Source organism: Prinia subflava, chromosome 8 (assembly GCF_021018805.1).
Source record: "Prinia subflava isolate CZ2003 ecotype Zambia chromosome 8, Cam_Psub_1.2, whole genome shotgun sequence".
NCBI lineage: Eukaryota > Metazoa > Chordata > Aves > Passeriformes > Cisticolidae > Prinia > Prinia subflava.
The window spans coordinates 19,977,388-20,002,914 of NC_086254.1; the positions used below are offsets into that span (position 1 = coordinate 19,977,388).

At 55.4% G+C, this 25,527-nt stretch overlaps 1 protein-coding gene, 1 long non-coding RNA gene and 6 gene segments (V, D, J or C); 1 reads left to right on the forward strand and 7 right to left on the reverse strand.

The window, feature by feature from the left end:
* Window positions 1–1,270: 1,270 nt before the first annotated feature.
* Window positions 1,271–2,426, reverse strand: LOC134554335 (T cell receptor alpha variable 26-2-like). The segment is given in 2 exon segments: window positions 1,271–1,716; window positions 2,198–2,426. Coding segments are annotated over 2 exon segments (522 nt in total).
* A 561-nt stretch (window positions 2,427–2,987) lies between these two features.
* LOC134554336 (T cell receptor alpha variable 1-1-like) lies at window positions 2,988–4,727 on the reverse strand. The segment is given in 3 exon segments: window positions 2,988–3,014; window positions 3,191–3,486; window positions 4,332–4,727. Coding segments are annotated over 3 exon segments (372 nt in total).
* A 1,401-nt stretch (window positions 4,728–6,128) lies between these two features.
* LOC134554337 (uncharacterized) lies at window positions 6,129–10,109 on the reverse strand. The gene is made up of 2 exons (XM_063404892.1): window positions 10,034–10,109; window positions 6,129–6,829 (listed from the first exon to the last, which is right to left on the reverse strand). Exons 1-2 carry the CDS (start codon window positions 10,107–10,109, stop codon window positions 6,129–6,131), a joined length of 777 nt encoding a protein of 258 aa, XP_063260962.1.
* A 1,640-nt stretch (window positions 10,110–11,749) lies between these two features.
* On the forward strand, window positions 11,750–14,664 carry LOC134553904 (uncharacterized). Its single transcript, XR_010081158.1, has 2 exons — window positions 11,750–12,008; window positions 12,181–14,664. It is a non-coding gene; the product is annotated as an uncharacterized LOC134553904 (long non-coding RNA).
* Window positions 14,665–15,095: 431 nt separating this feature from the next.
* Window positions 15,096–18,296, reverse strand: LOC134554338 (T cell receptor alpha variable 4-like). The segment is given in 3 exon segments: window positions 15,096–15,137; window positions 17,326–17,672; window positions 18,160–18,296. Coding segments are annotated over 3 exon segments (465 nt in total).
* Window positions 18,297–18,590: 294 nt separating this feature from the next.
* LOC134553867 (T cell receptor alpha variable 1-1-like) lies at window positions 18,591–20,148 on the reverse strand. The segment is given in 2 exon segments: window positions 18,591–19,103; window positions 19,960–20,148. Coding segments are annotated over 2 exon segments (486 nt in total).
* A 1,431-nt stretch (window positions 20,149–21,579) lies between these two features.
* On the reverse strand, window positions 21,580–22,960 carry LOC134554339 (T cell receptor alpha variable 26-2-like). The segment is given in 3 exon segments: window positions 21,580–21,640; window positions 22,062–22,398; window positions 22,885–22,960. Coding segments are annotated over 3 exon segments (474 nt in total).
* A 372-nt stretch (window positions 22,961–23,332) lies between these two features.
* LOC134553861 (T cell receptor alpha variable 1-2-like) lies at window positions 23,333–25,147 on the reverse strand. The segment is given in 2 exon segments: window positions 23,333–23,826; window positions 24,671–25,147. Coding segments are annotated over 2 exon segments (543 nt in total).
* Between the last annotated feature and the right edge of the window lie 380 nt (window positions 25,148–25,527).

Sequence of the window (25,527 nt, forward strand, 5' to 3'; positions counted from 1 at the left end):
GCAGCGCTCGGTGTCCCTGCCTCAGTCAGGGAATTCCCTTCTCATGGGAGACACCCATGGACACACTCAGATACACAAATGCTTGTGCACACCAGTATGGAGTCTTACAGAATTTTGTGCTTCTTACGTGTCCCTACAAACGGGGCTGCTCCAAGAGCACAAGGCAGGGACACACGAAGGAGCAATATCAGCTGATGACTCTGCTGAGGACACACGGTGCCACAAGCAGCAGGGCAGGAGCGTTGTGTGGAAGGACAAGGTCCCCGTCAAACACAGGGCAAAGTTTCTGTTGTACATAAAGTGGAGATGAGTCAAAATAGACCAGCATATCTTCCTGAGGGCAACAATAGCAGGACAGGCACACCCATGGGGAGACAACCGGAACAGAACATTGGCATGAGCTGGGGGGAGAGGGAGAGAAAAGGCTGGGGCACATTGTCCAGCACAACAGGCTATGAGTGTCCCATTGAAGATGGCTGGAGCTTCTTCCTGAGAATGATAAAATCCCTGGCTGACACATCACTCTCCTGTGGTGGATCCATCCAGCACTGCAGTTGAGCCTTCTGCCTTCACTACTGCATCCCTTCCCAATATATCCTGGTGCCTTTCATGCCAATGTTCAGAAGAAGCCTTCTCCTTGGAATGGGAATGGCCCACACCTGGGAATGAACAGGCAGCAGTGCAGGAAATGAAAGCACAACCCCCATCATTAGGTGTGCTGGTTTGCACTCAGATCAGCTTGTAGGGAAACTGTTCCCTCAGGAAAGGGCCCGTAGAAATGAAGGACAGGTAGGAAAGGCAGCCCAAATGCCTGGGATTTACCAGTTTCTCTTACCTATTTCTGTCGCCTACTACCTGGATGAAAACCCTTAGAAAAGTCAAGATTGAATCAAAACAGAACATTGCATAGAGAGGTCAAATGTGCCAAAGCCCTTCCTTTGACTCCCAACATTCAGAGTTCATCCCTCGCTTTCTCAACACCTGATGCAGCTTTGGTATGGCTCAATCAAAATTTAGTCTCACACTGAGACAATAGGTTCTGTCTGAAGGAATTAACTGCATGGATTTCATTAGTATTGATCCGTCATGAAATCTTACAATGTTCTGTTGGTAAGAAGGAGTCCCTCTCTGCTGGGAAAGGAAAGGGTCTCTCAGTGTCAGGTAAGGAATTTCAAACCTGGAGAGGTGTGTGAGTCAGCACAGACAGACAGACAGAACAATCACCAACCCACAGCTAGTTCAGTTGCCGGTTCCGGTGTCGGTTCCGGTGTCAGCGCCGGTGTCGGGAGCTCCCCCCCAGCCCGGGCCCGGCGGGCGGAGCGGCAGCGCCCCGTGCTGGCCGCGGCCGGCGCTGCGCCCCCGGCCCCGCCCGGCCCCGCCCGCGGCGGTTCGTGCCCGGCCGCAGCCCCGGCTCCTCTGCCCGTGCGCCCAGCGCGCAGTAATACACGGCCGCGTCCCCGCGCCGGGGCCGCCGCAGCCACAGCGCGCTGCTCCGCCCGTCCTCCGACACCCTCAGCTCTCCTGAAATGTCCGGCAGCTCTTTGGACCCTCTAGCAGTGAGTGCGACGAGTTCGGGTCCTCGGCCCGGGAGCTGACGATAGAAATGGATCCAATCGCCGAGCTGTTTGGTAGTATGTGAGCAGTTGATATTGATGCTGGTGCCCTCGGTAGTCTCTACGAATGGCTCCTGCTGCACCTGGGCTTTGGCCACAGCCGCTGTCGTGGAGAGAAAAAGGACAAACCTGAAATCCTTCATTGCCGCACTGCACTGTACAAAGCCCGCAGAAACAGTCAGAAATGCACAGAGACTATGAGGAAAACACTTCCCAGAGGATTTCAAGATGCGCAGAAACAGAAGTGTCCATAAATAGTTTCTGGAGAGATGTATGCGAAAATGACAAAAAGATTAGCAGAGGCACTGCAGAACGGGAGTATGTTTGAGCAAGCACAAAAAGACAGGAAGGTTAGAAAGCGTAAGTACTGACTTCGGAAATTATAAAATAAGCGAAGTTTTAGCAGGATTGGGTAACAATAGGACCCGGAGAGGTCTGCGGGAGTATGGGATGGAGAGATGGAGGGATGAACGAGAGAACAGTTGGCAGTTGTGAGAGGAAGCCAGGCAGGACGGCAGCGTTCAGGGAGCTGCGGGATGAGCCCCAGTGCCAGGCACGGCCCCTTGTCCACCACCCCCGCGCACCGAGCAGCACCGCGGCCAGCGCCGCCAGCCCCGCGGCTCGACACCGCCACATGCCGCCGCTCTGCCCGCCGAGCATCGCTGGCCTCTCAGCCCCGGCTCTCTGCTGCGGCCCTGCCGCCTCCTCTCCGCCGCCGCCAGCTCCGCCCCGGCCGGCCTCAGCGCCCGCCTCTCACAGCACCAGCACCATCAGCGACACAACAATTTGGGCACGGCCAGCGACAAGAGACAGCCGTGTCCCGCCCCTGCCCCTGTGGTTTGTACTGAGCTCAGCTGAGCATCGAAGCAGGAGTGAATCCGCCCTTGGTGCGTCTTAAATCAGCATCAGCCGAGCGGGAGCTTTGCAGGGGCAGGGGAAGGAGGGCTCAGGACACAGCGGCTGCATTTCTGTGCCTCTTGCCTGCACACATCTCGAGCAGGCAGCTGCCCTCCCCGCTCGGCTGCACTCTGGCTCCTTCCTAGCCTGCGAAGCTGCTGCCCTGTGCTGCTCAGGGCCACAGTAGCGCTCGGTGTCCCTGGCATGGTCAGGAAATTCCCTCCCGATCAGGGACACGCACGGACACCCACAGGGTTGTGCACACCGGTGTGGAGCCACACATACAAATCTGTGCTTCACGTGTGTCCCTGCAAACGGGGCTGCTCCAAGAGCTCACAAGGCACGAACACAGCACCAGCCCTGGGCTCTGCTCAGGACATGTGGGGCCAAAAGCAGCAGGGCTGCAGTGTGGAAGGACAAGGTCTCAGGCAAGCACAGAGCAATTTTTCTTTACTTAACGACTGCACAAGGCAGAAATTAGTCAAAATAGTCCAGAATATTTTCCTAAAGGAAGTGTCAGTATAGACGGGGTCAAAACCAGCACACCATTGTACACACATGAGATGTAACTTCTGGTGAGCACTGGGCTGAGCCCAGCTTCCCTTCCCCAACCTCAGCCTCGCACTGACACATCCCCTCCCTCCCCTGGGTTGTAGCACAGCCCAGAAAGCTCCCTGCACCAGGGTGTCTTGCACAGCACAGAGGTACAAGGCAGTGTCAGAGAGCTCCACTTGCTGCACCTGCAGGACACTGTATTTCCCCGTGGTGTTCAGGTGCGTGGTGAAACGGCCGCTGTGCTTGGGGCCAGGCCCTGCTTGATAGGAGAGCAGCTGTGGGCCTTGGCCTTGCCGTAGCTGGTACCAGAGCACGACAGGAGAATAACTGGTCTGGTATTTGCAGGTGGTGTGGAAGGGGTGTCCCTGCTTCACTGTGACTGCTCCATCTTCCTGGGTGACCGTGGTTTGCCCTGAGGTGCCTGGAAGAAAGTGAAGGTCAGCAGCTCCTCAGGGAAGGTGTATGGGAAGTACATGGAAAACGCTGGTGGAGAAAGCTCCCTGCCTTGTAGCAGAGTCCCGAGAGATTTGGGGCATGGGTATGGAGCTGTTTGCTCTGCATCAACCAAAAAATGAGCTGGGTTTTTTCTCTGCTCCTGCTCGTGATGCTTAAAGGACCAAGGAACAGCCTTTGATGCTTGAACTTTGTGTGCTGGAACCAGCACCCCTCCAGCTGCCTGAGGAGGCCATCGAGGTACATCACAAAGGGTCATCCTGCTTCCCCATCCCTGTCACCTCTCAGGGCTCCTCAGTCCCTTGGTACACACAATATTGGGCATGGAAAGAGAGAGCCCTGGTTGTGTTGGCAGCCCTGAGAACCCTGGAAGCCGTGGCAGAGCTGTGTCAGCCTGGAGGCAGAATGGGACACCCTGTCAATGTCAGTGAAATGAGAACTTTGAGATTCCCCGGGTGGGTTTCACAGGATTTGAAAATTTGCTTTGAACCAGGAACAATATTTCACTCCAGAGAAAGCTGAGATCTCCAGAGGTGACAGCACGAGGATGAGAAGAGAAAGGCAGGTGGACATGGATTGAAAGCGAGAGAAAAGATTGAGAAGGAGTCTGAGGTTTCCCTTCTCTCCCTTCCAGTTTCCTTTACAAATCTATGAGTTTCTTGAGCAAACACTCGCAAAACCACAAAGAGGAGCAGATTTTCCTCAGCCTTTCCACAATATTCACTGATATTTTCCCCATGGTGTTGATAAGGCTGTTGAGGATTTCCTGGGGGAAGTAAAAGAGGGATGTCTTGGGGAAGAGGCAGGACTCACCCAGGAGCTGTCCCAGGAAGACGGTGAGGATGAGATAGGCGAGGTGCATGCCGAGCCCAAGGTGCGTGTTTGCTGAGTGAGGCAGAGTCACAGAGCTCGTCCCAGCGCTGAGAGAACAGAGCTGCCGGAAACCACTCTCGGGGCAGCAAAGGAAGCAGCCGCGGGAGCAGGCAGGGAAATGAGCTGTCCTTGCCGTGCCTGAAATGCTCCTGCTGCGTTTGTGCCTGGTCCAGCAGCAGCGCCATTGGCTCCCTCAGCCCTTGGCAGTGTGAGCATTCCGTGCCTCTGCGCCTCAGCCAGGGGCAGGGGCTGTTCCCGCTCAGCTCGCAGTGGAGTCCTCACGTCCGCAGCTGTAATCGCCAGCTGTGCTGCACCCCCAGGGCTGGGCACCGGGGAGCTCAGGGGCTCCTTCCCCACTGAGCTTTCTCAGCTTTCCGGGGCCATTGCAATTTCCTGTGGGAGCAGGAAACCCCTCTGTCTCTGCTGCTTCTCCCCTGCCCTTCTTCCTTTGCCTGGGATGAACACCTCTCTCCCTGCTCCCTCACTCCCACTTCCTTCTCCGTACCAACTCCAGAGTGATCCCATTCTGGTCATTTTGGTTTCCCCCAAAACGGGTTAGTCACAAAAGAGCTGTAGAATGATTTGAATAATGATGCAGGCAATGATAAATGTAATAAGAACATTCTCATCCAACTGTTGTACCACTGAATAGTTTAGAAGGAGGTTTCTAAAAAAGTGTGGGTCCTCAGGTTGTCACAGATTTCCCAGGTGAACGCTTACACTCCTACACTTTCCTTCAAAGATTTTTTCCTTCTGGGGAAAGATGAGAGCAAAGATGGTAAGACATGTACAGGGAGACGAGGATTCTTCCCAGTCATTGTTCTAAGACGAAAAAACCTGCAACCATCCTTGCGGATCCAGAGACAAATCACTGGCAGTCTCTCCTCTCCCATCATCTCTTTAACCTTTGTCACTGTGAAAGCTCAGCCTGAGCCAATTCACAGCCACAGCCGCTGTTTCCTAATGGCCCATCAATTAGGAGCTGCTGAGCTCTGAGCTCTCTCTTTCCTACCCTTATCACTGCCTTTTCCACTGCTATGCTTTGTTCATCACTTTCCCTTTTCCTTGTTCTGCCCTTGCAAAGGAAAAGGGACATCATTTGTGCCTTAGAGAACCAGACAGTCTGGCCTCTCACATGCCTTCAGTGTGGCCTCTGCTGAACTTGCTAAGCCCAAGGAGTTCCTGAAGATGCTGACAGGTTCCTGTCCTCAAAAGGAAATGGGGTCTGTAGAGAAACCTTATGGGGAGCTCAGTGTATAAAGTGTCTTCATCCAGAACTTGCAGCATTGCTAAATCCTGGCATCTGTTTTTCCGAGAGCCTGAGAGGTTCCTAACGTGAAGGGAAATGTGGAAGGGAGGTGGGACAGAGGCCTCAGGTAAAAAGCATCTCTACTCCAAGAGAGTTATTGTTTTCCCTTCTAGATTGTCCACTGTGCCAGGAAGATGCTGAATGCACATCCATGAGTGTGTGTGGATATCTGAGGATGAGGAGAAAATGTAGAGAAGGGAATTCTAGGCTCGGGTGGGATTCAAAGTATCCCTGCCTTACCCATCCCAGTGAGAAAGCTGCTTCTTATGCCCCTGCAGGATGGAACAGAAACATTTCTGCAGGGACAGAGATGGAGATTTCTTTTTCACCTTAGAAAGCCTCGCTGTCAATCCCTCTCATGCCATGACCTACGGAGGTGACAGCATTCCATGAATCAGCCCCTGCGTGCCGGTCGGTGCTGCTGTTTGTCAGCGGGCGCGGCAGGCGCTCTGCAGGAGCAGCTGTTCGCTTTGCCGAGGCGGCTGAGAGCAGCAGCAGGCGCGGGCGGAGGGCGAGAGGCGCTGGCAGAGGCGCGGGGCTCCGCAGTTGGGTGTCGGGCCGAGGGCGGCTCGGGAGCGAGGCCGTGCCGAGCTGTGCGCGGCGAGTGTGTGCGGGCAGGGGCGCGCTGGCAGCGTGTGCGGGCCCCGGGCGTGCCGGGCTGTGCGGGCTCGGTGCGGGCGGGCTCGGGGCACAGGAAGGAGCTGCGGGGCCGCGCGGGGCCCGGCGGGCGGAGCGGCAGCGCCCCCTGCTGGCCGCGGCCGGCGCTGCGCCCCCGGCCCCGCCCGGCCCCGCCCGCGGCGGTTCGTGCCCGGCCGCAGCCCCGGCTCCTCTGCCCGTGCGCCCAGCGCGCAGTAATACACGGCCGCGTCCCCGCGCCGGGGCCGCCGCAGCCACAGCGCGCTCCAACGCCGATCCTCCGACACCCACAGACGACCTTCTCTCTCCGGCAGCTCTTTGGACCCTTTCACAATGACTGCGAGGAGTTTGGGTTCTCCTCCCAGGAGCTGACGGTACCAGTAAATGTAATCGCTGATCTTGATTTTGGGATGTGAGCAGTTGATGTTGATGCCGCTACCCTCGGGGGTCTCCAGCGACGGCTCCTGCTGTACCTCGGCCCTGGCCACAGCCACTGTCATGGAAAAAAGAACAATAATTTTTCTTTAGTAGAAAATGCCATGCAGGGGGAGATGGGAGAGGAAGACAGATCAGAGCGAGCTGGGGTATGTTCTGGTAATAAAGTATGAAGAGATTATTTCTCGGAGAGTGCTTGTTTGAGGACAAGAATGTTTGAGGGGTGTTTTGAGGAAAATCAGAAGGAAATGACAAAACTACACTGGCTGAGAGAGATGGATGGATGGATGGATGGATGGATGGATGGATGGATGGATGGATGGATGGATGGATGGATGGACGGATGGATACAGACATGGTGTTAAAAAGGCAAACTGGGAAGCAGTGACTTCATGGAGGAAAGAGAATATGACTGCAGAGTAGAAATCAGAGGTTGAACAAGAACTGAAAAGGAACAGGAGCATAAGAGATGAATCTTCGGTTGGAACAGGTCCGACGTAGCCCTCGGACCCAGACATCCCCGCTGCCGCCAGCGGAACGCACCGAGCAGCACCGCGGCCAGCGCCGCCAGCCCCGCACCCCGACACCGCCGCATGCCGCCGCTCTGCCCTCCGAGCATCGCTGGCCCCTCAGCCCCGGCTCTCTGCTGCGGCCCTGCCGCCTCCTCTCCGCCGCCGCCAGCTCCGCCCCGGCCGGCCTCAGCGCCCGCCTCTCACAGCACCAGCACCATCAGCGACACAACAATTTGGGCACGGCCAGCGACAAGAGACAGCCGAGTCCCGCCCCACACACCCAAGCGACACCCAAGCGATGGGAAACAGATCCACCTTGCACAGCTGTAATCGGCAGTGCTGTCCCCACTCGGCTGCACTCAGGCTCCTTCTGAGCCTGCGAAGCTGCTGCTCTCTGCTGCTCAGGGCCACAGCAGCGCTCGGTGTCCCTGCCTCAGTCAGGGAATTCCCTTCTCGTGGGAGACACCCATGGACACACTCAGATACACAAATTCTTGTGCACACCAGTGTGGAGTCTTACAGAATTTTGTGCTTCTTACGTGTCCCTACAAACGGGGCTGCTCCAAGAGCACAAGGCAGGGACACACGAAGGAGCAATATCAGCTGATGACTCTGCTGAGGACACACGGTGCCACAAGCAGCAGGGCAGGAGCGTTGTGAGGAAGGACAAGGTCCCCGTCAAGCACAGGGCAATGTTTCTGTTATATATATAGAGGAGATGAGTCAAAATAGACCAGCATATCTTCCTGAGGGCAACAATAGCAGGACAGGCACACCCATGGGGAGACAACCGGAACAGAACATTGGCATGAGCTGGGGGGAGAGGGAGAGAAAAGGCTGGGGCACATTGTCCAGCACAACAGGCTATGAGTGTCCCATTGAAGATGGCTGGAGCTTCTTCCTGAGAATGATAAAATCCCTGGCTGACACATCACTCTCCTGTGGTGGATCCATCCAGCACTGCAGTTGAGCCTTCTGCCTTCACTACTGCATCCCTTCCCATTCAGTCCTGGTGCCTTTCATGCCAATGTTCAGAAGAAGCCTTCTCCTTGGAATGGGAATGGCCCACACCTGGGAATGAACAGGCAGCAGTGCAGGAAATGAAAGCACAACCCCCATCATTAGGTGTGCTGGTTTGCACTCAGATCAGCTTGTAGGGAAACTGTTCCCTCAGGAAAGGGCCTGTAGAAATGAAGGACAGGTAGGAAAGGCAGCCCAAATGCCTGGGATTTTACCAGTTTCTCTTGCCTATTTCTGTCACCTACTACCTGGATGAAAACCCTTAGAAAAGTCAAGATTGAATCAAAACAGAACATTGCATAGAGAGGCCAAATGTGCCAAAGTCCTCCCATTGACTCCCAACATTCAGAGTTCATCCCTCGCTTTCTCAACACCTGATGCAGCTTTGGTATGGCTCAATCAAAATTTAGTCACACACTGAGACAATAGGTTCTGTCTGAAGGAATTAACTGCATGGATTTCATTAGTATTGATCCGTCATGAAATCTTGCAATGTTCTGTTGGTAAGAAGGAGTCCGTCTCTACTGGGAAAGGAAAGGGTCTCTCAGTGTCAGGTAAGGAATTTCAAACCTGGAGAGGTGTGTGAGTCAGCACAGACAGACAGACAGAACAATCACCAACCCACAGCTAGAATGAAAATTGTGTTTCCTTTCCCACACATGCTACAGGATCCCTGAAGCCATCACTGGGCACAATTGCACAAGCAGTGATGCGCGGCGAGTGTGTGCGGGCAGGGGCGGGCTGGCAGCGTGTGCGGGCCCCGGGCGTGCCGGGCTGTGCGGGCTCGGTGCGGGCGGGCTCGGGGCACAGGAAGGAGCTGCGGGGCCGCGCGGGGCCCGGCGGGCGGAGCGGCAGCGCCCCCTGCTGGCCGCGGCCGGCGCTGCGCCCCCGGCCCCGCCCGGCCCCGCCCGCGGCGGTTCGTGCCCGGCCGCAGCCCCGGCTCCTCTGCCCGTGCGCCCAGCGCGCAGTAATACACGGCCGCGTCCCCGCGCCGGGGCCGCCGCAGCCACAGCGCGCTGCTCCGCCCGTCCTCCGACACCCTCAGCTCTCCTGCGATGTCCGGCACAGCCTTGGACCCTCTAGCAGCGAGTGCGAGGAGTTTGGGTTCTCCTCCCGGGAGCTGACGATAGAAATGGATCCAATCGCTGAGCTGTTTCGTGGGATGTGAGCAGTTGATATTAATGCTGGTGCCCTCGGTAGTCTTTACGAATGGCTCCTGCTGCACCTGGGCTTTGGCCACAGCCGCTGTCGTGGAGAGAAAAAGGAAAACCTGAAATCCTTCATTGCCGCAGTGCACTATACAAAGCCCGCAGAAACAGCCAGAAATGCACAGAGTCTGTGAGGAAAAGAGTTTCCAGAGGATTTCAAGATACTCAGGAACAGAAGTGTCCATTAATTGTTTGTGGGGAGACGAATGAGAAAATGACAGGACGATTAGGAGAGACACTGGAGAACGGGAGGATGTTGGAGCAAGCAGAAAAAGACGGAAAAGTTTGAGAAGGTAAGGACTGACTTTGTAAGTTATAAAAAAGCAATTATTTGCAGTATTGAGCAAAGAATAGAAACCGGAGAGGGCCGCAGGAGTATGGGATAGAGAAGAGGGAAGGATGAACGGGAGGACAGTTGGCAGGAAAAGGTGTGAGAGGAAGCCAGGCAGGACGGCAGCGTCCAGGGAGCTGCGGGATGAGCCCAGGGCCAGGCGCGGCCCCTTGTCCACCACCCCCGCGCACCGAGCAGCACCGCGGCCAGCGCCGCCAGCCCCGCGCCCCGACACCGCCGCATGCCGCCGCTCCGCCCGCCGAGCATCGCTGGCCCCTCAGCCCCGGCTCTCTGCTGCGGCCCTGCCGCCTCCTCTCCGCCGCCGCCAGCTCCGCCCCGGGCGGCCTCAGCGCCCGCCTCTCACAGCACCAGCACCATCAGCGACACAACAATTTGGGCACGGCCAGCGACAAGAGACAGCCGTGTCCCGTCCCCGCCCATGTTGTTTGTCTTGAGCTCAGCTGAGCATCAAAGTAGGAGTAAAACCACCCTTGTTGCATCTCAAATCAGCATCAGCCGAGCGGGAGCTTTGCAGGGGCAGGGGAGGGGAGAGCTCAGGACACAGCGGCTGCATTTCTGTGCCTCTTGCCTGCACACATCTCGAGCAGGCAGCTGCCCTCCCCGCTCGGCTGCACTCAGGCTCCTTCCGAGCCTGCGAAGCTGCTGACCTGTGCTGCTCAGGGCCACAGCAGCACTCGGTGTCCCTGGCACAGTCAGGAAATTCCCTCCCGATGAGGGACACGCACGGACACACACAGGGCTGTGCACATCGGTGTGGAGCCACACACAAATCTGTGCTTCACGTGTGTCCCTGCAAACGGGGCTGCTCCAAGAGCACACAAGGCACGAACACAGCACCAGCCCTGGGCTCTGCTCAGGACATGTGGGGCCAAAAGCAGCAGGGCTGCAGTGAGGAAGGTCCCAGGCAAGCACAGAGCAATTTTTCTTTACTTAAAGACTGCACAAGGCAGAAATGAGTCAAAATTTTTCCAGAATATTTTCCCAAAGGAACTGTCAATATAGACGGGTCAAAACTATCAGAGCATTGTACACACATGTGATATAACTTGTGGTGAGCACTGGGCTGAGCCCAGAGTCCCTTCCCCAACCTCAGCCTCGCACTGACACATCCCCTCCCTCCCCTGGGTTGTAGCACAGCCCAGGAAGCTCCCTGCACCAGGGTGTCTTGCACAGCACAGAGGTACAAGGCAGTGTCAGAGAGCTCCACTTGCTGCACCTGCAGGACACTGTATTTCCCCGTGGTGTTGAGGTGCGTGGTGAAACGGCCGCTGTGCTTGGGGCCAGGCCCTGCTTGATAGGAGAGCAGCTGTGGGCCTTGGCCTTGCCGTAGCTGGTACCAGACCAAGGCAGTAAAACCACTGGTCTGGTATTTGCAGGTGGTGTGGAAGGGGTGTCCCTGCTTCACTGTGACTGCTCCATCTTCCTGGGTGACCGTGGTTTGCCCCGTGGTGCCTGGAAGAAAGTGAAGGTCAGCAGCTCCTCAGGGAAGCCGTATGGAAAGTACATGGAAAACGCTGATGGAGAAAGCTCCCTGCCTTGTAGCAGAGTCCTGAGAGATTTTTGGCATGGTTATGGAGCTGTTTGCCGTGTATCACCCAAAGAATGAGCTGGGTTTTTTCTCTGCTCCTGCTCCTGATGCACAAAGGACCAGGAAACAGCCTGTCATGCCTGAACTTTGTGTGCTGGGACCAGAACCCCTCCAGCTGCCTAAGGAACCCATCGAGGTACAGAAAAATAATTAATTCTGCTTCCCCATCCCTGTCACCTCTCAGGGCTCCTCAGTGTCTGATTACATACAATGCTGGCTATGGATAGAAGGAGCCCTGGTTGTATTTCCAGCCCGGAGAACCCTGGAAGCCGTGGCTGATCTGTGTCAGTCTGGAGGCATGTCGTGGTTTGAAGGGAAGTGAGTTTTTTTGGAAGTAGTGGTCAAACCAATTAGTCTTTAGATCTGAATATTGGCACCTTTGTTGGCCACTAAGAGGTGGACACGCCTCTGAGGACACGAGGGGTTAAAAGCCGGATTTCCCAGCAGGACTCTCTCTTTCCTGCTCTGCTTTCGGAGAGGGAGCGTCTCCTCCTCTCCCCTGCCGGCCTGGCTAGGCCGGATGGGGGAGGGGAGCAAGGTGGGCCTGGCTTAGCAAGGTGGGCCTTGGGGTGGGGAACAGAGGGAGCTGGAGTGGAGCTGGTCCAGCTTCCATCTAGAATGGAGGGGTGGAGGGAGAACTTTGGAGGTGCCTTCCGTCCCCCCTCCCTGTCCCATCCCGTTCCCCCCCCCTTCCCCCCCCCCGGTCCCGTCTCTCTCCTCCCCCCACAGAGAGAAGGTGCCGAGCTGGAGCTGCTTGTGAGACCTGCAGTGTCTGCGATCGCCTGTGCCTGACCTTGGTGGTGGGAGATAAAGCTTTTAACTCTTTCTAAGGCAGAAGAGAGTTATCCCTGGACGCTGTATTCTCATAGTTGGTGGTTTTAGAAGAGAGAGGACAGCCTGGGACCGAGAGGGTAATGTGAGATGAAAAGAAGCCCCTTCGATGGCCGGAATGAAGAGGAGTGGCTTATGAGGCCGGACTTTTCTTGCATAATGATAGCCATAGACGGACCCTGGACCCTCCTGACTATAAATAAGACTGTGTTTGGGTGGATGTTTTTGGCTCAAACCCAGAGACGTTTTGGCCTGCTTCGTGGAGCCCCCGGCCCCAGGGGTAAATGGGGGGGACCTGAGTCCCAAAATGAGAAGATGGCTGGTTTTTGGTACTTGGCCAAAACATCCTTAAAAAGAGCCCTGTTGCAGTGCAGGTCCATGGACGGCAGTGAGAGTGCCGGACATGGAAAGGAGGGTGTCACCCTGGCAGACCCTTCCAGGCAGTGCCATGGGTGACGTGGGAACACGGGATGGTGGACCTGTGTTTCCTGTGGGGGGGGGGTCTGTGGTGCGAGAGAGACTCCTCTCGTCCTGGATGGAATGTGGATTGTCTGAATTTTAAAGGATGATGGTTTGGATTAGGAACCCAGGGTTGTTGGGGGATTAAGCAAGTAGATGAAGGTAATGTGCTGGAGACAACTGAGTGAGCATGTATGGAATGGAAATTGGGGGGAGGAGAAGCAGTGTTTTGGGAGGTTTTCTCTTCTGCTTTTGGGTGGCTGGGTTTTTCTTTCCTTTTCTATTGTCCATTGTTATGTAATATAATAAATTGTCTGTCTGTTTCAAGAAGTAGGCCTGCTCTGCTCTGTTCTTGACCACATCTCACAGGAGTTCATTAGGTAAAATATACCCTCATGGGTGCATTGGCATTTTGTCAAATGTCAACCCATGACATTTTTGGTTCCCTGACCGGGAATCGAGATTTTGTAAGATGAAAACTGTGAGATGGGATCAAAGAGGAACAAGAGCAAAGCATGAAATAGGTGATAACATAAATGTATGAATGTAATGTTGGTGTTAGTTTATAAATATGTGTCCTCAGAGGGCGAGGGGTGGAGTGTCGTGGTTTGAAGGGAAGTGAGTTTTTTTGGAAGTAGTGGTCAAACCAATTAGTCTTTAGATCTGAATATTGGCACCTTTGTTGGCCACTAAGAGGTGGACACGCCTCTGAGGACACGAGGGGTTAAAAGCCGGATTTCCCAGCAGGACTCTCTCTTTCCTGCTCTGCTTTCGGAGAGGGAGCGTCTCCTCCTCTCCCCTGCCGGCCTGGCTAGGCCGGATGGGGGAGGGGAGCAAGGTGGGCCTGGCTTAGCAAGGTGGGCCTTGGGGTGGGGAACAGAGGGAGCTGGAGTGGAGCTGGTCCAGCTTCCATCTAGAATGGAGGGGTGGAGGGAGAACTTTGGAGGTGCCTTCCGTCCCCCCTCCCTGTCCCATCCCGTTCCCCCCCCCCTTCCCCCCCCCCGGTCCCGTCTCTCTCCTCCCCCCACAGAGAGAAGGTGCCGAGCTGGAGCTGCTTGTGAGACCTGCAGTGTCTGCGATCGCCTGTGCCTGACCTTGGTGGTGGGAGATAAAGCTTTTAACTCTTTCTAAGGCAGAAGAGAGTTATCCCTGGACGCTGTATTCTCATAGTTGGTGGTTTTAGAAGAGAGAGGACAGCCTGGGACCGAGAGGGTAATGTGAGATGAAAAGAAGCCCCTTCGATGGCCGGAATGAAGAGGAGTGGCTTATGAGGCCGGACTTTTCTTGCATAATGATAGCCATAGACGGACCCTGGACCCTCCTGACTATAAATAAGACTGTGTTTGGGTGGATGTTTTTGGCTCAAACCCAGAGACGTTTTGGCCTGCTTCGTGGAGCCCCCGGCCCCAGGGGTAAATGGGGGGGGACCTGAGTCCCAAAATGAGAAGATGGCTGGTTTTTGGTACTTGGCCAAAACATCCTTAAAAAGAGCCCTGTTGCAGTGCAGGTCCATGGACGGCAGTGAGAGTGCCGGACATGGAAAGGAGGGTGTCACCCTGGCAGACCCTTCCAGGCAGTGCCATGGGTGACGTGGGAACACGGGATGGTGGACCTGTGTTTCCTGTGGGGGGGGGGGTCTGTGGTGCGAGAGAGACTCCTCTCGTCCTGGATGGAATGTGGATTGTCTGAATTTTAAAGGATGATGGTTTGGATTAGGAACCCAGGGTTGTTGGGGGATTAAGCAAGTAGATGAAGGTAATGTGCTGGAGACAACTGAGTGAGCATGTATGGAATGGAAATTGGGGGGAGGAGAAGCAGTGTTTTGGGAGGTTTTCTCTTCTGCTTTTGGGTGGCTGGGTTTTTCTTTCCTTTTCTATTGTCCATTGTTATGTAATATAATAAATTGTCTGTCTGTTTCAAGAAGTAGGCCTGCTCTGCTCTGTTCTTGACCACATCTCACAGGAGTTCATTAGGTAAAATATACCCTCATGGGTGCATTGGCATTTTGTCAAATGTCAACCCATGACAAGGCAGAATGGGACACCCTGTAAATGTCAGTGAAATGAGAACTTTGAGATGCCTGGGGCAGGTTTGACAAGATCTGAATATTGGCTTTCAAACAGGAGCACTATTTCACTGCAGAGACAGCTGAGATCTCCTGAGGTGACAGCAGGAGGATGAGAAGAGGGAGACAGAGGGAGATGCATTGAACACGAGAGAAAAGGCAGAGAAGAGGTCTGAGGTTTCTCTTCTCTCCCTTCCAGTTTCCTTTACAAATCTATGAGCTTCTTGAGCAAACACTTGCAAAACCACAAGGAGAAACAGATTTTTCTCAGCCTTTCCACAATATTCACTTATATTTCCCCCATGGTGTTGATAAGGCTGTTGAGGATTTCCTGGGGGAAGTAAAAGAGGGATGTTTGGGGAAGAGGCAGGACTCACCGAGGAGCTGTCCCAGGAAGACGGTGAGGATGAGATAGGCGAGGTGCATGCCGAGCCCAAGGTGCGTGTTTGCTGAGTGAGGCAGAGTCACAAAGCTCGTCCCAGCGCTGAGAGAACAGAGCTGCCGGAAACCACTCTCGGGGGCAGCAAAGGAAGCAGCCGCGGGAGCAGGCAGGGAAATGAGCTGTCCTTGCCGTGCCTGAAATGCTCCTGCTGCGTTTGTGCCTCGTCCAGCAGCAGCGCCCGTGGCTCCCTCAGCCCTTGGCAGTGTGAGCATTCCGTGCCTCTGCGCCTCAGCCAGGGGCAGGGGCTGTTCCCGCTCAGCTCGCAGTGGAGTCCTCACGTCCGCAGCTGCAATCGCCAGCTCTGCTGCACCCCCAGGGCTGGGCACCGGGGAGCTCAGGCGCTCCTTCCCCACTGATCTTTCTCATCTCTGTAGGGTCACTGCAATTTCCTGTGGGAACAGGAGACCCCTCTGTCTCTGCTGCTTCTCCCCTGCCCTTCTTCATCTCCTTGGGATGAACACCTCTCCCTGGTCCCTCACTACCACTTCCTTCTCGATACCAACTCCAGAGTGATCCCATGCTGGTCATTTTGGTTTCCTGCAAGACGGGTTAGTCACAAAAGAGCTGTAGAATGATTTGAATAATGATGTAGATAATGATAATGTTAGTAAAAGGAATATTCTCATGCAAGTGTTACCCCTACTCATGGTTCAGAAGGAGATTTCTAGAGAAGTGGATGGTCCTGGGTTTGTCACTGACTTTCCAGGTGGAAGATCAGCCTCCTACACTCTCTTTCAGAGATTTTTCCTTTTTAAGGTTTAGTGCAGAGAAAAGACGGTAAGATATATACAGGGAGATGAGGATTCTTCTCAGCATTTTTTCTAAGAAGAGAAACCTGCAAGCACTCATGCTGATGCCAGAGACACATCTCTGCCAGTCTCTCCCTTCCTGGGCTTTCCATGTTCTCTCTCATTCTCTCTTTAAGCTTTGTCACTGACAAAGCTCAGCCTGAGCCAATTCACAGCCACAGCCTCTGTTGCCTAATGGCCCAGCAATTAGAGATCGGAGAGCTCTGATTTCCCCACTTCTCTCCCTTATCACCTCATGTCACATTAGTGTCACTCTGTGCTTTGTTGATCACTTTCCCTTTTCCTTGTTCTGCCCTTGGAAAGGAAAAGGAACATCATTTGTGCCTTAGGGAGCCAGACATTCTCTCCTTTCTAATGCCCTGACTGTGGTGTCTGCTGAACTTGCCAAGCCCAGGGAGTTCCTGAAGATGCTGAAAGGCTCCTTTCCCCAAAACGAAATGGGGTCTCTAGAGCAGGTCTCTGGAGAGAAACCTGATGTGGAGCTCAGTCTTTCAAATGTCTCCCTCCGACTCTTGCAGCATTGCTAAATACTGGCGTCTCCTTTTCAGAGAGCCTGAGAGGTTCCTAACGTGAAGGGAAAGGGAGCAATCGATTTCAGGTGGAACGAGGGGGGGATAGAGGCCTCAGATAAAAAGCATCTTTACTCCAAGAGATTTACTGTTTTCCCTTCTACATGTTCTACTGTTTCAGGACAATTCCGAATGCACATCCCTGGGTATTTGTGGACACGTGAAGATGAGGAGAAAAGGTAGAGAAGGGAATTCTAGCCTCGGGTGAGATTCAAAGTACACCTGCCTTACACGTCCATGTGAGAATGCTGCTTCTTATGCCCCTTGCAGGATGGAACAGGGACAATTCTGCAGGGACAGAGATGGAGATTTCTTTGTCACCTCAGAGAGCCTCGCTGTCAATCCCTCTCATACCATGACCAACGGAGGTGACAGCGCTCCGTGAATTAGGAAAGGCGGCTGAGAGCAGCAGCAGGCGCGGGCGGAGGGCGAGAGGCGCTGGCAGAGGCGTGGGGCTCCGCAGTTGGGTGTCAGGCCGAGGGCGGCTCGGGAGCGAGGCCGTGCCGGGCTGTCCGCGGCGAGTGTGTGCGGGCAGGGCCGGGCTGGCAGCGTGTGCGGGCCCCGGGCGTGCCGGGCTGTGCGGGCTCGGTGCGGGCAGGCTCGGGGCACAGGATGGAGCTGCGGGGCCGCGCGGGGCCCGGCGGGCGGAGCGGCAGCGCCCCCTGCGGGCCGCGGCCGGCGCTGCGCCCCCGGCCCCGCCCGGCCCCGCCCGCGGCGGTTCGTGCCCGGCCGCAGCCCCGGCTCCTCTGCCCGTGCGCCCAGCGCGCAGTAATACACGGCCGCGTCCCCGCGCCGGGGCCGCCGCAGCCACAGCGCGCTGCTCCGCCCGTCCTCCGACACCCTCAGCTCTCCTGCGATGTCTGGCAGCTCCTTGAATCCTTTGTGAGCGCTCACGAGAAGTTTGGGTTCTCCTCCCGGGAGCTGACGGTAGAAATGGATGTAGTATCCGAGCTGCTTGGTGGGGTGTGAGCAGTTGATGCTGATGCCGATTTCCTCGGTGGTCTCCACGAATGCCTCCTGCTGTACCTGGGCTCTGCCTGAAGCCACTGTCGGGGACAGCAAAAGGACAAACCTGAAATCCTTCATTGCCGCACTGCACAGTACAAAGCCCGCAGAAACAGTCAGCAACGCACAGAGACTATGAGGAAAAGAGTTCCCAGAGGATTTCAAGATGCACAGGTACAGAAGCGTCCATAAATAGTTTCTGGAGAAATGAATGCGAAAATAACAGCCTGATTAGGAGAGTCACTGCAGACAGGGAGGATGTTGGAGAAAGCAGAAAAAGACAGAAGGGTTAGAAAGAGTAAGTACTGACTTTGTGAATTATAAAAACTCAAAGTTTCAGCAGAATTGAGCAAAGAATTGAACAGGGAGAGGTCTGCGGAAATATGGGATGGAGAAGAGGGAGACATGCGCGGCAGTACAGTTGGCATGTAGAGGTGTGAGAGGAAGCCAGGCAGGACGGCAGCGTCCAGGGAGCTGCGGGATGAGCCCAGTGCCAGGCGCGGCCCCTCGGCAGCCACCCCCGCGCACCGAGCAGCACCGCGGCCAGCGCCGCCAGCCCCGCGCCCCGACACCGCCGCATGCCGCCGCTCCGCCCGCCGAGCATCGCTGGCCCCTCAGCCCCGGCTCTCTGCTGCGGCCCTGCCGCCTCCTCTCCGCCGCCGCCAGCTCCGCCCCGGCCGGCCTCAGCGCCTGCCTCTCACAGCACCAGCACCATCAGCGACACAACAATTTGGGCACCGCTAGCGACAAGAGACAGCCGTGTCCCGTGGAGCCACACACAAATCTGTGCTTCACGTGTGTCCCTGCAAACGGGGCTGCTCCAAGAGCACACAAGGCACGAACACAGCACCAGCCCTGGGCTCTGCTCAGGACATGTGGGGCCAAAAGCAGCAGGGCTGCAGTGTGGAGGGACAAGGTCCCAGGCAAGCACAGCACAATCTTTGTTTACTTAGAGACTGCACAAGGCAGAAATGAGTCAAAATAGTCGAAAATAATTTCCCAGTGGAACTACTGGGGTGGATGGCGTCAAAGCTATCAAAGCAGTGAACGCATATGGGCATGGAACTTCGGGTGAGCACGATGGTGAGCCCAGAGTCCCTTCCCCAACCTCAGCCTCGCACTGACACATCCCCTCCCTCCCCTGGGTTGTTGTACAGCCCAGGAAGCTCCCTGCACCAGGGTGTCTTGCACAGCACAGAGGTACAAGGCAGTGTCAGAGAGCTCCACTTGCTGCACCTGCAGGACACTGTATTTCCCCGTGGTGTTGAGGTGCGTGGTGAAACGGCCGCTGTGCTTGGGGCCAGGCCCTGCTTGATAGGAGATCAGCTGTGGGCCTTGGCCTTGCCGTAGCTGGTACCAGAGCAGGGAATAAAAGTTATTGGTCTGGTATTTGCAGGTGGTGTGGAAGGGGTGTCCCTGCTTCACTGTGACTGCTCCATCTTCCTGGGTGATCGTGTTTTGCCCCGTGGTGCCTGGAAAAAAGTGAAGGTCAGCAGCTCCTCAGGGAAGGACTCAGGGAAGCAAAACGAAGCACACGGAAAATGCTGATGGAGAAAGCTCCCTGCCTTGTAGCACAGTCCTGGGTGATTTTCGGCATGGATATGAAGCTGTTTGCTCTGCATCACCAAAATGAGAGCTGGGCAATGTCTCTGCTCTTGCTCCTGATGCACAAAAACCAGGGAAGAACTTATCCTGCCTGAACTTTGTGTGCTGGAACCAGCACCCCTCCAGCTGCCTGAGGAGCCCATCGAGGTACAGCAGAAAGGGTCATCCTGCTACCCCATCCCTGTCACCTCTCAGGGCTCCTCGATCACTGAGTACACACAATGCTGGGCATGGGAAGAGGGAGCCCTGGTTGTGTTTCCAGCCCGGAGAAACCTGGAAGCTGTGGCTGAGCTGTGTCAGCCTGGAGGCAGAATGGGACACCCTGTAAATGTCAGTAATATAAGAACTTAGAGATTCCTGGGGTGGTTTGAGTGGATCTGGGAATTTACATTAAAACAGGAGCAATATTTCACTGCAGATACAGCTGAGATCTCCTGAGGTGACAGCAGGAGGATGAGAAGAGGGAGACAGAGGGAGATGCATTGAAGGAGAGAGGAAAGACAGAGAAGGGGTCTGAGGTTTCCCTTCTCTCCCTTCCATTTTCTTCTTTACAAATCTAAGAATTTCTTGAGCAAACACTCACAAAACCACAAGGACAAGCAGATTTTTCTCAGCCTTTCCCCGATATTCACTTATATTTCCTCATACAGTACTGATAAGGAGGTTGGTGATTTCCTGAAGAGAAGAAGAAGAAGGATGTCTTGGGGAAGAGGCAGGACTCACCCAGGAGCTGTCCCAGGAAGACGGTGAGGATGAGATAGGCGAGGTGCATGCCGAGCCCAAGGTGAGTGTTTGCTGAGTGAGGCAGAGTCACAAAGCTCGTCCCAGCGCTGAGAGAACAGAGCTGCCGGAAACCACTCTCGGGGCAGCAAAGGAAGCAGCCGCGGGAGCAGGCAGGGAAATGAGCTGTCCTTGCCGTGCCTGAAATGCTCCTGCTGCGTTTGTGCCTCGTCCAGCAGCAGCGCCCGTGGCTCCCTCAGCCCTTGGCAGTGTGAGCATTCCGTGCCTCTGCGCCTCAGCCAGGGGCAGGGGCTGTTCCCGCTCAGCTCGCAGTGGAGTCCTCGCGTCCGCAGCTGCAATCGCCAGCTGTGCTGCACCCCCAGGGCTGGGCACCGGGGAGCTCAGGGGCTCCTTCCCCACTGAGCTTTCTCAGCTTTCCGGGGTCACTGCAATTTCCTGTGGGAACAGCAGCCCCCTCTGTCTCTGCTGCTTCTCCCCTGCCCTTCTTCTTTGCCTGGGATGAACACCTCTCTCCCTGCTCCCTCACTCCCACTTCCTTCTCCGTACCAACTCCAGAGTGATCCCATCCTGCACATTTTGGTTTTATCTAAAATGGTTTTCGTACAAAAAAGCTCCAGTATGATGTAAATAATGATGAACGTAAGGATAATCATTGTAATAAGAACATTCCAATCGTACAGTTGTACCTCGCCATAGTTTAGAAGGAGGTTTCTAGAAAAGTGTGGGTCCTCCGGTTGTCACGGATTTCCCAGATGAAAGCTTACCCACCTACACTTTCCTTCAAAGATTTTTTCCTTCTGCGGACTCAGAGCAAAGACGGTAAGACATGTACAGGGAGATGAGGATGCTTCTCAGCATTTGTTCTGAGAAAGCTCCAAGCACCCATGCTGATGCCAGAGACACATCAAAGGCAGGCTCTCCTCTCCTGGGGCTTCCATCTCCTCTCTCATCATCTCTTTAATCTTTGTCACTGACAAAGCTCAGCCTGAGCCAATTCACAGCCACAGCCGCTGTTTCCTAATGGCCCATCAATTAGAGATCAAAGAGCTCTGAGCTCCCTCCTTCTCTCCCTTTTTACCTCATGTCACATTAGTGTCATGGTGTGCTTTCTCGATCACTTTTCCTTTTCCTTGTTTTGTCCTTGGAAAGGAAAAGGGACATAATTTGTGCCTTAGAGAACCGGACACTCTGGCCTCTCACATGCCCTGACTGTGGCCTGTGCTCAACTTGCTAAGCCCAAGGAGTTCCTGAAGATGCTGAAAGGCTCCTGTGCGAAAGGGAATGGGGTCTCTAGAGCAGGTCTCTGTAGGGAAACCTCATGTGTGGCTCAGTCTTTCAAATGTCTCCCTCCAACACTTGCAGCATTGCTAAATGCTGGCATCAGCTTTTCAGAGAGCCAGAGAGGTTCCTAACGTGAAGGGAAAGAGACCAATTGGTTTTCGGGGGAAGGGGGGTGGGACAGATGCCTCTGATGATTCAAAATGCTCCTGTACTGGAACAGATTGATTGTTTTTTTCCCTAATAGATGTTCTACTGTTTCAGGAAGATGCTGAATGCACATATGAATTCCAGCGTCAGGTGGGGTTGAGTTATTCACCAGCCTTACACGTCCATGTGAGAATGCTGCTTCTTATGGACCTTGCAGGATAGAACAGAGACATTTCTGCAGGGACAGAGATGGAGATTTCTTTGTCACCTCAGAAAGCCTTGCTGCAAACCCCTCTCATACCATGACCAACGGAGGTGACAGCACTCCGTGAATTAGGAAAGGCGGCTGAGAGCAGCAGGAGGCGCGGGCGGAGGGCGAGAGGCGCTGGCAGAGGCGCGGGGCTCCGCAGTTGGGTGTCGGGCCGAGGGCGGCTCGGGAGCGAGGCCGTGCCGGGCTGTGCGCGGCGAGTGTGTGCGGGCAGGGGCGCGCTGGCAGCGTGTGCGGGCCCCGGGCGTGCCGGGCTGTGCGGGCTCGGTGCGGGCGGGCTCGGGGCACAGGAAGGAGCTGCGGGGCCGCGCGGGGCCCGGCGGGCGGAGCGGCAGCGCCCCCTGCGGGCCGCGGCCGGCGCTGCGCCCCCGGCCCCGCCCGGCCCCGCCCGCCGCGGTTCGTGCCCGGCCGCAGCCCCGGCTCCTCTGCCCGTGCGCCCAGCGCGCAGTAATACACGGCCGCGTCCCCGCGCCGGGGCCGCCGCAGCCACAGCGCGCTGCTCCGCCCGTCCTCCGACACCCTCAGCTCTCCTGCGATGTCCGGCACAGCCTTGGACCCTCTAGCAGCGAGTGCGAGGAATTCGGGTCCTCGGCCCGGGAGCTGACGATAGAAATGGATCCAATCGCTGAGCTGTTTGGTGGGATGTGAGCAGTTGATATTAATGCTGCTGCCCTCGGTAGTCTCTACGAATGGCTCCTGCTGCACCTGGGCTTTGGCCACAGCCGCTGTCGTGGAGAGAAAAAGGAAAACCTGAAATCCTTCATTGCCGCACTGCACAGTACAAAGCCCGCAGAAACAGCTAGGAACGCACAGAGATGGTGAGGAAAAGAGTTCCCAGAGGATTTAAAGATGCGCAGAAACAGAAGTGTCCATTAATCGTTTATGGAGAGATGAATGCGAAAATGTCAGCGGGATTAGCAGAGGGACTGCAGAATGGGAGGATGCTGGAGAAAGCACAAAAAGACAGAAAAGTTAGTAATGCTAAGGACTGACTTAATAAGTTATAAAAAAGCAATGTTTTTGCAGGAGTGGGAAAAGAATAGGACCCGCAGATTTCTGCGGGAGTATGTGATTGAGAAGAAGGAAGGATGAACGGGAGGACAGTTGGCAGGAAGAGGTCTGAGGGGAAGCCAGGCAGGACGGCAGCGTCCAGGGAGCTGCGGGATGAGACCAGAGCCAGGCGCGGCCCCTTGTCCGCCACCCCCGCGCACCGAGCAGCACCGCGGCCAGCGCCGCCAGCCCCGCGCCCCGACACCGCCGCATGCCGCCGCTCCGCCCGCCGAGCATCGCTGGCCCCTCAGCCCCGGCTCTCTGCTGCGGCCCTGCCGCCTCCTCTCCGCCGCCGCCAGCTCCGCCCCGGCCGGCCTCAGCGCCCGCCTCTCACAGCACCAGCACCATCAGCGACACAACAATTTGGGCATGGCCAGGGACAAACGACAGCCGTGTCCCGTGGAGCCAAATACAAATCTGTGCTTCACGTGTGTCCCTGCAAACGGGGCTGCTCCAAGAGCTCACAAGGCACGAACACAGCACCAGCCCTGGGCTCTACTCTGGACATGTGGGGCCAAAAGCAGCAGGGCTGCAGTGTGGAAGGACAAGCTCCCAGGCAAGCACAGAGCAATTTTTCTTTACTTACAGACTGCACAAGGTAGAAATTAGTCAAAATTGTCCAGAACAGTTTCCGAAATGAAGTGTCAGGGTGGACGGAGTCAAAACAATCAGAGCAGTGAACCATATGGCATGGAACTTCTGGTGAGCACTGGGCTGAGCCCAGAGTCCCTTCCCCAACCTCAGCCTCGCACTGACACATCCCCTCCCTCCCCTGGGTTGTTGCACAGCCCAGGAAGCTCCCTGCACCAGGGTGTCTTGCACAGCACAGAGGTACAAGGCAGTGTCAGAGAGCTCCACTTGCTGCACCTGCAGGACACTGTATTTCCCCGTGGTGTTGAGGTGCGTGGTGAAACGGCCGCTGTGCTTGGGGCCACTCCCTGCTTGATAGGAGATCAGCTGTGGGCCTTGGCCTTTGTGCAGCTGGTACCAGAGCACGGCAGTAGAATAACTGGTCTGGTATTTGCAGGTGGTGTGGAAGGGGTGTCCCTGCTTCACTGTGACTGCTCCGTCTTCCTGGGTGATCGTGTTTTGCCCTGTGGTGCCTGGAAGAAAGTGAAGGTCAGCAGCTCCTCAGGGAAGGACTCAGGGAAGCAAAACGAAGCACACGGAAATGCTGATGGAGAAAGCTCCCTGCCTTGTAGCACAGTCCTGGGTGATTTTCGGCATGGATATGGAGCTGTTTGCTCTGCATCACCCAAATGAGAGCTGGGCAATGTCTCTACTCTTGCTCCTGATGCACAAAAACCAGGGAAGAGCTTGTCCTGCCTGAATTTTGTGTGCTGGAACCAGCACCCCTCCAGCTGCCTGAGGAGCCCATGGAGGTACAGCACAAAGGGTCATCCTGCTTCCTCATCCCTGTCACTTCTGAGGGCTGCTTGATCTTCTTATTCACAATATGCTGGACATGGGAAGAGGGAGCCCTGGTTGTGTTTCCAGCCCGGAGAAACCTGGAAGTTGTGGCTGAGCTGTGTCAGCCTGGATGCAGAACGGGACACCCTGTAAATGTCAGTAATATAAGAACTTTGAGATTCCTGGGGTGGTTTGAGTGGATCTGGGAATTTACATTAAAACAGGAGCAATATTTCATTGCAGAGACAGGTGAGATCTCCTGAGGTGACAGCACGAGGATGAGAAGAGAGAGGGAGATGGATTGAAGGCGAGAGAAAAGATTGAGAAGGAGTCTGAGGTTTCCCTTCTCTCCCTTCCCTTTTCCTTTACATATCTATGAGTTTCTTGAGCAAACACTCGCAAAACCACAAAGAGGAGCAGATTTTCCTCAGCCTTTCCTCGATATTCACAGATATTTCCCCCATGAAGCTGATAAGGCTGTTGCTGATTTCCTGGGGGCAGTAAAAGAGGGATGCTTTGGGAAGAGGAAGGACTCACCCAGGAGCTGTCCCAGGAAGACGGTGAGGATGAGATAGGCGAGGTGCATGCCGAGCCCAAGGTGAGTGTTTGCTGAGTGAGGCAGAGTCACAAAGCTCGTCCCAGCGCCGAGAGAACAGAGCTGCCGGAAACCACTCTCGGGGCAGCAAAGGAAGCAGCCGCGGGAGCAGGCAGGGAAATGAGCTGTCCTTGCCGTGCCTGAAATGCTCCTGCTGCGTTTGTGCCTCGTCCAGCAGCAGCGCCCGTGGCTCCCTCAGCCCTTGGCAGTGTGAGCATTCCGTGCCTCTGCGCCTCAGCCAGGGGCAGGGGCTGTTCCCGCTCAGCTCGCAGTGGAGTCCTCACGTCCGCAGCTGCAATCGCCAGCTGTGCTGCACCCCCAGGGCTGGGCACCGGGGAGCTCAGGGGCTCCTTCCCCACTGAGCTTTCTCAGCTCTGTGGGGTCACTGCAATTTCCTGTGGGAACAGCAGACCCCTCTGTTTGTGCTGCTTCTCCCCTGCCCTTCTTCATCTTCCTGGGATGAACACCTCTCTCCCTGCTCCCTCACTCCCACTCCCTACTTCAAGTCAACACCAGAGTGATCCCATCCTGGTCATGTTAGTTTCCTCTAAAGTGGTTTGTCACAAGAAATTTTCTGGAATAACATAAACGATCATACAGGTAGTGACAATGGGTGCAATAGGAACATTCTTATGCATGTGTTGCACTGTTCGTGGTTTAGAAGGAGGATGCTAGAGAAATGCAGGGTCCTGAGGCTGTCACAGATTTTCCAAGTGAAACCTTATCCTTCTATGAGCTCCTTCAAAGACTGAGCCTTCTTAGGCTTCAGAGCAGAGAAAAGATAATCACACCAGTACAG